Raw genomic sequence first — 12,568 nt, 5'->3', positions numbered from 1 at the left:
CAGGTGAGAAAGTTTAATTGTTTTATGGTTTTTTCCCTTATTTTAAGGGACTAGAGGATCCCTGCTGCCATAGACTCAGCCACACCTGGGCGATTTCATTGCCAGTCTCCATTCCCTGTGTTCTGCAGCGCTGAGGACAGCAAAGCTAATTTTCATGTATTCATCTAAAAGCAGGATTTCCAGTTAATTCAGTAAACACTTTTGGGACTCAGACTACATGCAGGCCTTGGGCTAAGACTGTGGACATCTCAGGTCATGAAACCCAGGTCTCATTTTCAGAGGACATCCTGTCGGGAAGAAATCCCATTGCTCTTGTGTCATGACAGAAGCGACAAGGAACGCCAAGGAGGAGGGGGCCAGGGAGGAGCCTCATGGAGGGCGTCAGGCAAGGGCATCTGAAGCTATATCGGGAAAGTGGAGAAGCCCCCAGGCATGGGAGGGCCCTTCCAGGCAGGGAACAGCATGCACAAAGGCATAGAGACACAGCGGGCTGGAAATACTATTTGCTTCATCTAGAAGAGGGGGCTTCTGTTGGCCCATGATGGGAAGAAGGAATAGAAGCTATTTTAGTTTCCAAAGCTGCTTAAAGCCAATACCATGAAATGCTGCAGCTCAAATGATGGAAATTCATTAGCTTACTGGTTTAAGGCACAGAAAATGTCCAAATGGAGGCATCAAGGCAGTGCTTGCTTCTGGTGATCCCAGGCTGCTCTGTCACATGCAGGTCACATGGTGGCTTCTGCTGGTGTCTCCCTTCTCTTTTGGGTTTGGTTGATTTCAGCTCCCTGCTTCTGTGGCTCAATCTCTCTCTCTCATGTCTGAATTCTCTCCTTTTATAAAGAACTCCAGTAGTGGGGTTACAACCCATCCTGGATGAGGTGGGTCACACCTTTACCGAAGTAGTGATACTGCTCAAAAGCGATGGGTTCTGTGCCCGAAGCACTCAGATGACCAATTCCTGGGACACCAGGGTTTCAAAGAGAGGAAGAGGCATGGAGCAGGAGATCAGATGACCTAATTGTCTAAAAATCTGTCTCTCTGAACTGCAGTAATTCTGATAGTTTTATAGTCTCAAAAGATGGGCAGGTTTTAGGATAATGAGCACAGTGGTTCCAGATGACGTAATTAGAGGTGCTCTAATTATTGAGCATGCGCAGATTGGTTACATGCTTAGTCACAGAACATACGTTAGTGTTTTGATGGGCACGATTTTTAGTATTATAACGACGTATAGGTGACTCGAAGGTTGAAGTCTAAGCTACTGCACATGTCAGGTAGGCCCATTTTGGTTAGATCCAGCTTCATTTAGCAAGATACCTTTGGAATTGGGGTGGGTTAGTTCTGTGCTGACTCATGGCCCTTCATTAATAAACATTAGGGACTGTATGAGTGAGCATCAGACTCTAAAGCTGAAACCAGAATAAGGGGATACAAGTGAGGGTCAGTCACAAGGTAAAGGCTATATAGTTATACAATGACTAGCAGATCAGGACACCTGGGTTACAATTCAGAAATTCTAGGTATTTCACTCTGGTCACCCTAATGCACCAGAAAGTAAAAGAAATATCTATATAATGATTCAGTAGTCATAATCATTTGTTCAGTCCTAACTTCTCGGTTACACTGGCTTCATCAAAAGATTCTTATAGTGGGTCCATATCGACAGATGCATTAGGTTTAAGAACTTGTTCTTTTGGCATACAGATGACTTCAAACCACCACAAAAGGCAAGGCAGAGGCCGATCCGGGAGTCACATGAGTCTGTAGGGCAGTGGGGATCATTTTAGAAAGACTGTCCATTCAGGGGTATGAGTCAAAATACTTAACAGTCTGCCTGGAGCAGATACTGACCCATCAGAACAGATGCCAGAAACAACCTGTGGACGGCGTGACCAGCTGAATGTGGGCTGGGACGTCGGGGGCCAGGGCGGATCGGGGACAGCTGTGGGTCTCCAGCACTCGCCAGTAAGAGACTGAAACTCATGAGTAATTAACCAAGCCTTTCGTTCACCCCACATGCAGCCCCCCATGTGCTGGGCGCTTATAGGGGCTCTCTGCCTCTGCCCTGAGAAGTCACACACCCCTGCTCTCCAAGAGATTTCCAGGCCATGAGTTGGGGACAGAATAAGGTTTTGACAAAAACCCTGGGGGCCTGAGACCAGGGGAACCCAGAAGGCCAGCCTTCAGCCCTCCTGTCTCCCTGCCTGTGCCTGGGAGGGGCCGGGGAAGAGGAGGAGAAGACCTGCCAAAGGAGAGGAGAAAGTGCAGGAAACCAGGTGGCTTTGAAATTCATAATTCCAATGAATATATCAAAACCCTTTCAGTTCCTGATTGAAACCAAATCAAACCATTTGTTTAACGACGGTGGAAGGAGCGAGTGCTTTTGAGCACCTCTGAGGTGCCCGCGCACATAGGAGCACGCCCAGTCCTCCCGGCAGTGCCGCTGGAAAGGCCGCCTTTTCCCCCCAGTGCCCTTCTGGACTTGACACTACGTGACCTCCTCTGTGTGAGTAGTTCATAGCAAAGTGTTGTGTTGTTGCGGCTGCCGCATGCAGTGCTGGGGCTTTTTAGGATACCGCCTTCCTCTTCCCTCAGCTGCCCGGGGGAGGAGAAAATTCTGTGCAGAGAGCCAGAAGCAGGTGGTGGTGCAGAATGAAGAGTCCTAGGCTGGTTGGAAATCCCAGCTCTTCTGCTGATGAGCTGTGTGTGCTTGGTTATGGTTCTTAACATCTCTGTGCCTCGGTTTCTTTGCATGTAGTAAAGTGTCATGGGCACCATTTCCTGTGAAAAAGCAACTCTTGTTGTCACACATTGGCTTCTGTCTCTACAGCTATGTGTTTTGTTTTGTTTTAATCATCAGAATGCTAGAACTAGAATAAACAAAAAGTTATTTGGTCCAGCCCCTATCTTTTATCTTTTTTGAGTAACTTTAGGCCATGCCCGGTACATGTTGAATATTCTCTTGTTTAGACTCTGGGTCCTGTTAAAGTCCCTGGAGAATATTGTTTATTACTTTTTGTTTTGCTTTGTGTTAGCAGTGAATCCATTCAGGTCAGAACGGCTGGTTCTGTCTTGCCTTCTGTGAATGGTGAGTCCACTGACAGCTCAGAATTTCGAGGAAATGGCAGTGAGTGACATGGCCAAAACCACCTAGAAAGAGAGAGCCAAGCCAGGCCTCAACCCCCTGCTGGCCCTTCTGAGATGAGAGTGCCTTCTCTGAGTTCCACCTCTGCCTCTCGGATTCTTACTCCCTTCCAGCCAACGGTGAGAGAGCAGAAGCTGCCCAAGCCGGCGCGTTTCTCAGTTACCTGATGACCCCTGTCTCAGTCTGACCCTTCCCTGGAATCTGTGCTGTAGGGGACAGAGTGAAGTAGGGGACAAATCAGGTAAGGGAGTCCTCTCTTGCGGCCCCAGAGGCCATAGCCTATAAATGAAGGCACGTGGAAAAAGGGAGGGTCTAAGCTGCTGCCTACGCTTCATCCCTCCTGCTCACGTGTGGGCTTAGGGGCCCATGCATAGGGCCCATAGAAATACTTTCAAAAAACTTGTTTCCAGTTGGGTCATTCTGCTAGTACAGTTCACATCCAGTTTCTAAAATTAAAAAATGTTGTAGCTCAAACAGTTCTCTAGTATATGCCTTGTTATTAGAAAAGTAGAAAAGACATTAAAGAGCCTTAAATGTATATATATAAAACATAGAAGCATCTTACTTATTTCCTTTTAACTCCCCTTAACATCTCCTTGGTACTCTGCCAACAGATTTCTTGGGTTCGAAGCCCAGCTCCCCTTCTTGCTAGCTGTGTGACATCGATCTCTTTGGGTCTCAGTTTCTTTATCTGTAAAATGAGATAATAAAGGTCCTTGCCTTCATGGGGTGTGAGCGTTTGAAGAGGCAATGCCTGTAATTGCTGAGAACAGTAACTGGCAGAGTGAACACTCAGTAAACGCCCTTCTTGTAGTTTAAAAGATTTCATTTTGCTTTGTTGGAATCAAAGCAAGCAGAGATAATAGAAAATAAGAGAAAGTAGTAATTTATAAGAAATGTGACCGATCTGTTCTTTCCTTTTTTGCCTGAGCTATTCCACATTCTGAAAGATTCTCTGTTCCTTTGTTTACTCCATTGATTTTTGCCTCTCGCTTTATGAACAGAACCTTGTTTACTCTGCTAGAGAGAGCCAGCTGGGTCCTGGCGCCCTCCTTTCATTTGACTTGATTTTTCTGTTCTCTGTGTTTATTAAGGAACTTTTTTTCCCCCTGAGGGGGTAGGCTAAAGAATGCCAAGAGACCAGTCTTTATTATTTTTAAGTTATGGTCTTAAAAATGTACCAAAAAGAAATCTAAACCTATGTTGTTGTTGTTTTTTCCCATTTTGGGTTTTAAGAGAATGGGCTACATACTTGGCAGTCAGTCCTGGGTTTCAACCCTCAGAACAGATGCCCACATCTCATTTATGCCCAAGGGTGGCATTTACGGTGCCAAGGCTGGTCCACCTTCCCTGGCAGCACACAGGGCTTGCTCAGAAATGAGCTGTCGACAGTGGTCCCCAGGAAACAATAGCCCAGAGGTACTTTTTAAATATAACAACTGCACAGGGTAGATGCATTGCCCCTGATACTCAATGTGAGAGTCTATTTTCAGGTTTGCTAAATGGGACATACAACTTCATTCACCACTCACTTAAAAGCTGACTACAGGTTTCAATTAAACGAGGCAGGCCAAACACATCTGCTCCCTCCCAGAATGCCACTAAAATGACAATAACAGAACAAAACAGCCTCAAATCCATAGAAACAAAGAGAATGAAAGAAACAATAACTGATGGGAACTGTCGACACAATTTTGGATGCTAGAAAGCCCATTTGGGAGACAGAAGAAAGCTGAAAGTTAAGTCCCTGCAGAAGGACAGTCCAACAAGAAGCAATGCAGCTGGCTTTTCTTTGTAAGGGCTACCGAAGGTAAAGCCAAGGATGCTAAAAGTTGTACAAGTTTATTAACACTGAAAAACTAGTGCAAACCAAGTAATTTGTTTCAATGGGAAGTGTGAAGTGAATACACTGATCTGGTTTTCCTCTTACCTTGTAGCCCCTTTTGATTTGCCACCAATTTCTATAATTATGTAAAGCTCTGTATTTCAACAGAGAGTCTTCCTGGGTAGGATATGCAGGTGGGGGTGGGGGGTCAGAGCAACTTTGTGGATGAAGCTGGTCATCTTGGTGTCAGCATTAACTCTTTTTTTTTTTTTTTTAATATTGAGATACCTTCATTCACCATACAGTCCATCCAAAGTATACAATCAATGGCTCACAATATCATCACATAGTTGTATATTCATCATCATGATCATTTAGCATTAACTCTTTATCCGTTTTAACTTTGGGGCCCAGGAATATTGTTTTCAGTGTTTGTGCATTGGGCTTCGATTTCTCTTTGTCCCTGGCCTTCTAAGAATTGAGACTACTTTTGATTCAATATGATCTGATCCAGTGTCAGGAATTCCAAAGGCCTGAGGGATGACTCAGCTATTTCCAGTCTTGTAAGTATGTGGATTCATGAGCTTCCAAAGTGGACTCTCTTAAAGTTTCCGGTAGTGGATGTGGCTGCTGAAGTAGAACCTTGGTAGGTAGCTTTGATAGGAATGTGTAAATAGTCAAGACTGAAGGGCTGACATTGAAAAAACAGAGAGAGCTCATTATTGTGTGAATCATCTTCTTCAGTTCTAGACCACTGAGTTTGTCATACTGGCATTTTAGTATCTGCCAAGAAAGCTCCTCTATTGTGCACCGTTCAAAGGAGGGAAAAACAACGCCCTTTGCACTGAAAGGTGCTTCCTAAGTTTGAACAGAAACACACTTCAAAAGAAGAAATAGTTATACATTTTTTTTTATTTCGACGTTGTTTAAGTCTTTCAGAAAAGTTGCAAAAATAGTACAAAGCAATCACAGTCTACCCTTCACCCAGATCCCTGAATGTCAGCATTCTCCCATTTGCTTCATCCTCTTCTTCCTCTGTCTGTACCCCCTACCCCAGTTTTTTCCCTCCAGAACCATTTGAGAATAAGTGGCAGACAGCACACCCTTTTGCCCTGAAATACTTGGTGTGTATTTCCTAAAAACAAGGACATTCTCTTATACAAGTGCAGCAGTTCTCCAACCCAGAAAATGAACACTGATAATACTATTATCTAATCTGTAGCCCTTATTCAAATCTCACCAGCAGTCCCACTAAAGATCCTTTATAGCAAAGGAGATAAACAATTTTTGGTCCAGAATCTAATCCAACATCACATGGCGCCTTTAGTTGCATTTATTTCCTCAGAAAATACCTTAAAGGACTTTGTGCTAGGAACCCTCAGAATAGAAAAATCCTTCCTTTAAGATCAGTTATTTGTTTTCCTCTCAAATGGACAATCAGTTGAAAGACTAGGTCAAAAGACCATTCTTTCCTAGAATATTTGTCTGTATTTATTGGGGTAAGGCAGATAAAAGAAATTTAAACAAATGTATTTGTGTGGATGGTATACAAGAGAAATTAAGAATTTATTAGGGAACAACCTCTCTTCCTGGCTTTACTGAAAAATGTTGGCCTGTGACTTATTGTGCTGCTAAGTTTTGCTGGTTGGCTGGGTATTTAGTCGTAACTTTCCTGCCCCATAACCAGCACTTAGAGTTTCACACGTCCATTCCGAGAAAGCAGACATTGCATTTTCTCTCCTCGGACAATGGTCACAGTGGCTGCGCTTTCTTTGGCAGATGTGGTGCTGGAGAAGGCCATGCACAAGTGCATCTTGAAGCCCCTGAAGGGGCACGTGGAGGCCATGCTGAAAGACTTCCACATGGCCGACGGCTCCTGGAGGCAGCTGAAGGAGAACCTGCAGCTCGTGCGGCAGAGGAGTCCGCAGGAGCTGGGGGTCTTCGCCCCAACCCCTGACTTCGTGGATGTGGAGAAAATCAAAGTCAAATTCACGACCATGCAGAAGACATATTCCCCGGAGAAGAAAGTCATGTTGCTTCTGCGGGTCTGCAAGCTCATTTACACGGTCATGGAGAACAACTCAGGTGAGGCTGCCCATACTGGCTCCGTGCAGCGCCCCCCGTGGTGGCTGGGCCAGCAGGAGCTCAGGTTCTCCAGCTCCCGATTTCTATTCCTTTGATGCGCTTGTCTAAAGCAAGCAGCTCACAAAGCCAGACGTGTTACTCTGGTGTCTGGCAAATTAGCCAGAAGTAGCAGCTGGAGAGCCCCAGATAAAGTAAGAGGATGAGAGCAAAGCCCTTTTTGTACAATGTGAAGATTTAAGTTCAGGGTAGTGGTTCTAATGGTAGCCTCTGGAGGCTGGGTTCAAAATCCCAGCTCTGGGAGTTAGAAAATTAATGCGGTGACTTTTCCATGTTAAGTAGTCTTCCAAGCTGCAGTTCTCGTGTCTGTTGTTGGCTATGACTCTGTCCTTCTCCAGGTGAGAACTAGGTGAGACGATATGTGCATAGCAACAAGTACATGGAAATATTAGCTGTTAGCTACACTGTGGGCAGTGAGAGCTCATGCTAGTGATTTATACAGTATGTGTCAAAAACCCAAGGCATTCCCTAAGGAACCGGTGTCGTTAGAGCGCTGGGTTCTCCCTTCTTTGCTGCAAGCAGAAGCAATGTAATTGGGATCCACCAAAGAGTTACAAAGTTGGAAAATAAGCACTGGACTTCCCCTGTGCTGCTCCTTGGAGACTCAGGAGTAACCTCAGGAGGGTGGATGAGCCTGGAGTTGTTCCAGACCTTGAATGAGCCTGATGTAATTCATGGACCTTTACCAACTTTTCCTCCCAGTGCAGTCGCTTCCTGTTGAAGCAACAGAAAAAAGCACAGGCTCTGTTAACTGCTTCTTTAGTCAATAGGAATATGTGGGCACTTCCCTCACTGCCGAGGGAAGAGATTAAATGGGGAGCTCCTTGGGTGACAGGTGGTTCAGTGGTAGAATGCTCACCTTACATGCGGGAGACCCAGGTTCAATTCCTGGACCATGCATCCGCAACCTGCCCCCACCCCCCCCAAAAAAAAATTTGGTGAGCTCTTGGGCTGGTAATGGTAACGTATGAATATTGCCTCTAAAATTTGCAAGGATATTTTGTAAACTACAAGTGTATTTTCTGGAGTTCACAAAATCATTTCTAAAAGTTATCCAAATTTTATCTGCCCAGGGTTGTGTTCTTTCTCAAGAACTTGGCACTATTGACATTTATTTTAGGACGGGTAATTCTTTGTTGAGGGGCTGTCTTGTGCATTGTAGGAAGTTTAGAAACATCCCAGATGCCATTTGTACCTTACCCTCCAGATATGACAACCAAAAATGTCTCCAGACTTTTTTGCCAAATGTCCCCCTAAAGGTACAAAATCTCCCTCCGTTGAGAACCATTGTAAAGAAAACTAGAAATAAGCACTAATGGTTTTGTCATATATTGTCACACTGTTGGTCAGTGTGTATATGTACTGAACAACATATACTGAACTGGCACACTTAAATAAATTAACTATGTGCTCACACTGAAGTCCTAAAGCAAAGTTTATTCCTGGCTTGAGTTTGGGCTTCTCAAACTCAATTTATTATGTTATTATGTTTGCTGTTAATTTGCATAGAAAACAATTGGAAACAAGGCACAAAGAACTGGCATGGCAAGTTAATTATCATGTAAATGTTTTCTATTATTTTCCACATGTACTCTTTGTGTAAATCAAGTTGCCTAACAATGCAAATCATGAAAGTAGGGAGAAAAAACTTTAATCTGTTAATTTACTCATACACACACATTCTGAAATTGAAAGTTGGGGCTGGTCACTGCCACAAGCCTCTGGGTCATGGATTGGAGAGAATTTCAGGAACACCCACCTCTATTATAAATAGCACATTTCCCAAGAATGTCTTCTCTACTTTCTAATAAAAGCTGCAACTTGGATATGAAAGAAACAAACGTTAGTTAAAATATTCCTTTCTTTCCTTTTCTTCCTAATCCCAGGGAGGATGTATGGAGCTGATGACTTCTTGCCAGTACTGACCTATGTCATAGCTCAGTGTGACATGCTTGAACTGGACACGGAAATAGAATATATGATGGAACTCTTAGACCCATCACTGCTACACGGAGAAGGTAAAAGTGCTTTTTAAAATGTGGGAGATGCTGTGCTCGCTTCGGCAGCACATATACTAAAATTGGAACGATACAGAGAAGATTAGCATGGCCCCTGCGCAAGGATGACACGCAAATTCGTGAAGCGTTCCATATTTAAAAAAAAAAAAAATGTGGGAGATGCTGAATGCTTTTTGACATCTTAAGGGTTAACTGCAGTTTTTTTTTATCACTTTTACTGATTTTTTTCTAATTGCAAAAGTAATACATGTGAAATGCAGAAAATTTGGAAAACACTGAAAAACAAAGAAAAAAGGTAAACTTATCATAATTACACTTCACCAAAATTGGTTAAATTAATAAATAAAATCTTATTCATTAGAACAAATGTCATTTTTAAAGAGAAATGGTTTCTCTGATTCCAAGAAGTTCTTAGCTTTTGTTAAAGTGTTTCCATTGCCAGAAAAGTAAGCCAAACAGAGAAGAGGTTTCCTTTCCTTTTTTTTTTTTTTAATTTTTTTAAAATGGAAAGGTCGCGCCCCCCCCCCCCATTTAAAATAGGGGAACAGCTCATTGTCAAAATAAAAATACAATGGGGATAGAATCTCAGTGGTTTGCTTTCATTACCTTCATGGTTCAGTTTCCTTCTTGCGTCTGTCTGATCCCAAGTATCTCAGCTGAAATTCCTTCTCCTTACACATTGCTTAGGTATTTTATCATGGAAATAATTTGGATGTCTGGTACTATAGTGCACAGCCTTGAAAAGACAAAATAACTAGGACTCCTGTACCTGTTTGTCATTTTAATGAGAACAAGGCGGGACCTCTTTGTTGTGAAACCTAATCCATTTTCATATGCCCATGTAAGAGCCAAGATGGACCCCGGGCAGTGATGTCCGTGATTTGTTTTTCCTCCATGAGTATTTCGTCTGGGCTTGAATAAGAAGATCTGCTCACTGACGGGCTCCCCTGGGGAATGTATCATACCAGCATTTTCCCTGAAAATGGACCACATCCTGGAGAGAGGAATCGCAGATGTATCATCTCACTGGAAATGGGCATCTCAGTCTCCTCAGTTCTTCCCAATTCTCTGAATTCCCAAGTCTCAAGTTTTCTTATCCTCCTGGAGCCCTGGAGGCATGTGCCTTCCCCCCCCTACCCCTCTAGGATGGTCTGGTTGGACTCCGGATTAGAGTGCATCTTTTCCTCCTGACCCCCAGCCCACCTAGACACATGCAAATGAGCACTTTCTTCTCCTCCTTAATATCCCCAAGTGTGAAACCAGACCTCATTGCCCACTCTGCCTCTGAGGAATGGAGAGTGAGATGGGGGTGGGGATGGGGATGGAGGGGGGGATTGTTGACAAGTTTTTCCAGGGACCAGGAGAAAAATACATTGTTTCCATGTTATTGTTTGCCTGTCTTCTACCCTCTGTGCATTTGGTTTGGGGGTGGGGTGGGGCCGGGGTGTTTATTTTTTGAGCCTCAGTCATGTTCAATTCTGGTAATAAATATGTAGGACTAAGAAAACTACCATTCTGGTGCTGACAAAGTGTTTGTAGGACATAAATATGTTTCCCACCCCCCACGCTTATGTCTTGGGGTCCAAGGATAGGGGTCACCAGTTCTTGGCACTTTTCCCAGCATTTCTGTCTGGACCCTGAGTTAATTACAGATGGGCAGGCGGCTGTCTTCACCTCTGGGAAAGGCAAGTATACAAAGCAACCCATGAACTCCTGTTTCCATTTAGCCGCGCCTCCAGCTTCCTGGCGCCCTTCCTTGGGAGAACGGCAGCCTCGCAGGGCTTGGCTGTGGTTAGGGACCAGCCCTGCACATCATCAAACAAGTTATGCAGACTTGGCGGGAAGAGGCTGCCGAGGGGCAAAGACGGATCAGAACCTCCATAACCTACCCAGAGCCCTCTTTGGTTTGCGGGCCCATAGCCCACATCTCTTTTTTGCTGTTTAAGCAGGCATTTTCATTTATGGAGGAGGCATCATCTGATCCCTTTCAAGTGCACTGCTCTTGTAGCTGGGCTACAGTTTTGTTGAAATTTAAAACCTTGCTCTAATTGCACCCATCTGTTGCAAAGTGTGGTAAATTTTGTACTTCTAGCATTTTGCTTTTTCTCCTCAGTGGCCTGAACAGATCAGAGCTATGAAGTCTAAAATTTAACACCAAGAGAAAAACCTCACCCACTGGATTTTAACAGTCCTTCCAAACCCAGCTCAAATAATGGCACCTCCACAGAGTCTTTCTTGAATACTTAAGTCCATATTGATTTCTCCTGAAATCTTCTGCATAGTTGTTACATTCCATATAACTCAGTTTCGACTCAGTCAAATGCTGATCTGTTCATGGGACAAATATTTAGTAAAGATCAGTAACTCAAAACTCCCAGAAGGTACTGTGAGGGCTGCCCAGGGAACTCACAATGAGGTGGTGGGATCAGGAAAACTGTTCAAGTAAACTCTAAATAGAAAGCATGGTACGAGCATTGAAAGTGGATTGCTCAGCATGGGCTAGGTTATGCTGCGGTAACAAATAGACCCCAAATCTCAGGGACCTAAAAGCAACAAAGGTGACTTCTTCCTCAAGTTGTATGTCCATTGTGAGTTAGCAGGGGCCTCTGCTTATGACCCAGGCAGTTGGAACATTTACCAACTTGAATATTTCCAGTTGTTGAGCAGAGAGAACTCTGCAGGGTCTTGCATTGACAATGAAATATTTTGCCATGAAAGTGACACTGCCATGCAAAACTCATTGAACCACAACTAATTTTCTGGTTTCTGGGTGAATGAATTGTCAATGTCTGTTTTCTTCAGTAAAACTGTAAACTTCTGGAAAGCAGGGGCTCAGATTCTGTTTCTTACAAACCCATTCCCTGCTCTGTACCTGGCTTGAGCTCACAGAAAAGATTCAATAGGTAATTTGTCAAGGAATGTGTAAGTTTAAACTGGGCTGTGTGTACCCAATTACAGATTTTAAAATAAATATTCAGCGCGCTCCCTAGTGCTTCTCTTGCACAGAGCTTACAAGATCCTTCTCAGACACCTAATTATATCTTAGATCAAAATTATGAATGAATATATATGTATCTAATTGTGTTATGAATCTTTTAAAACTCCCCCAAAATACAAGAAATCATTCCTAAATGCACCATTAAAGGAACACCACTTGCTTTTCATTGTAAATTATTTTTTCCTAAATGTTATGTTAACGTTAGTCCCTAAGAAAGAACAAGAAAGGGAATCAGAAGGGAAAATTTATTGTGAGTTACTCATACTTTTCTGAATGCACTTATGTATGCTGCATTTTTGGGGGGCAGTGGGAGGGTCCATGGGCCAGGAATCCAACCAGGGTCTCCCACATGGCAAATGAGAATTCTACTAGTGAATTATCAGAGCACCCTTTCAGTACTTTTAAAGCATATGATTTGCTTAAAACTTAGAAAATATCCA

General features: G+C 43.6%; 1 protein-coding gene and 1 non-coding gene across 8 annotated transcripts in view; both read left to right on the top strand.

Moving 5' to 3' along the window:
* The window catches only part of RIN2 (Ras and Rab interactor 2), a 286,859-nt gene that overhangs the window by 268,743 nt on the left and 5,548 nt on the right, over nt 1-12,568 (top strand). For all 7 annotated transcript variants that reach the window (XM_077114814.1, XM_077114813.1, XM_077114810.1 and 4 more), the window contains 2 exons: nt 6,750-7,055; nt 8,999-9,130. In XM_077114814.1, coding sequence (XP_076970929.1) covers nt 6,750-7,055; nt 8,999-9,130 — 438 coding nt within the window. The remainder of the gene's footprint in view (nt 1-6,749; nt 7,056-8,998; nt 9,131-12,568) is intronic.
* LOC143652479 (U6 spliceosomal RNA) lies at nt 9,163-9,269 on the top strand. Its single transcript, XR_013160714.1, has one exon. It is a non-coding gene; the product is annotated as a U6 spliceosomal RNA (small nuclear RNA).

This window comes from Tamandua tetradactyla, chromosome 1 (assembly GCF_023851605.1).
Source record: "Tamandua tetradactyla isolate mTamTet1 chromosome 1, mTamTet1.pri, whole genome shotgun sequence".
Taxonomy (NCBI): Eukaryota; Metazoa; Chordata; class Mammalia; order Pilosa; family Myrmecophagidae; genus Tamandua; species Tamandua tetradactyla.
The sequence above is the reverse complement of the archived record's forward strand: the minus strand, read 5'-3'. Positions and strand labels throughout refer to the sequence as shown.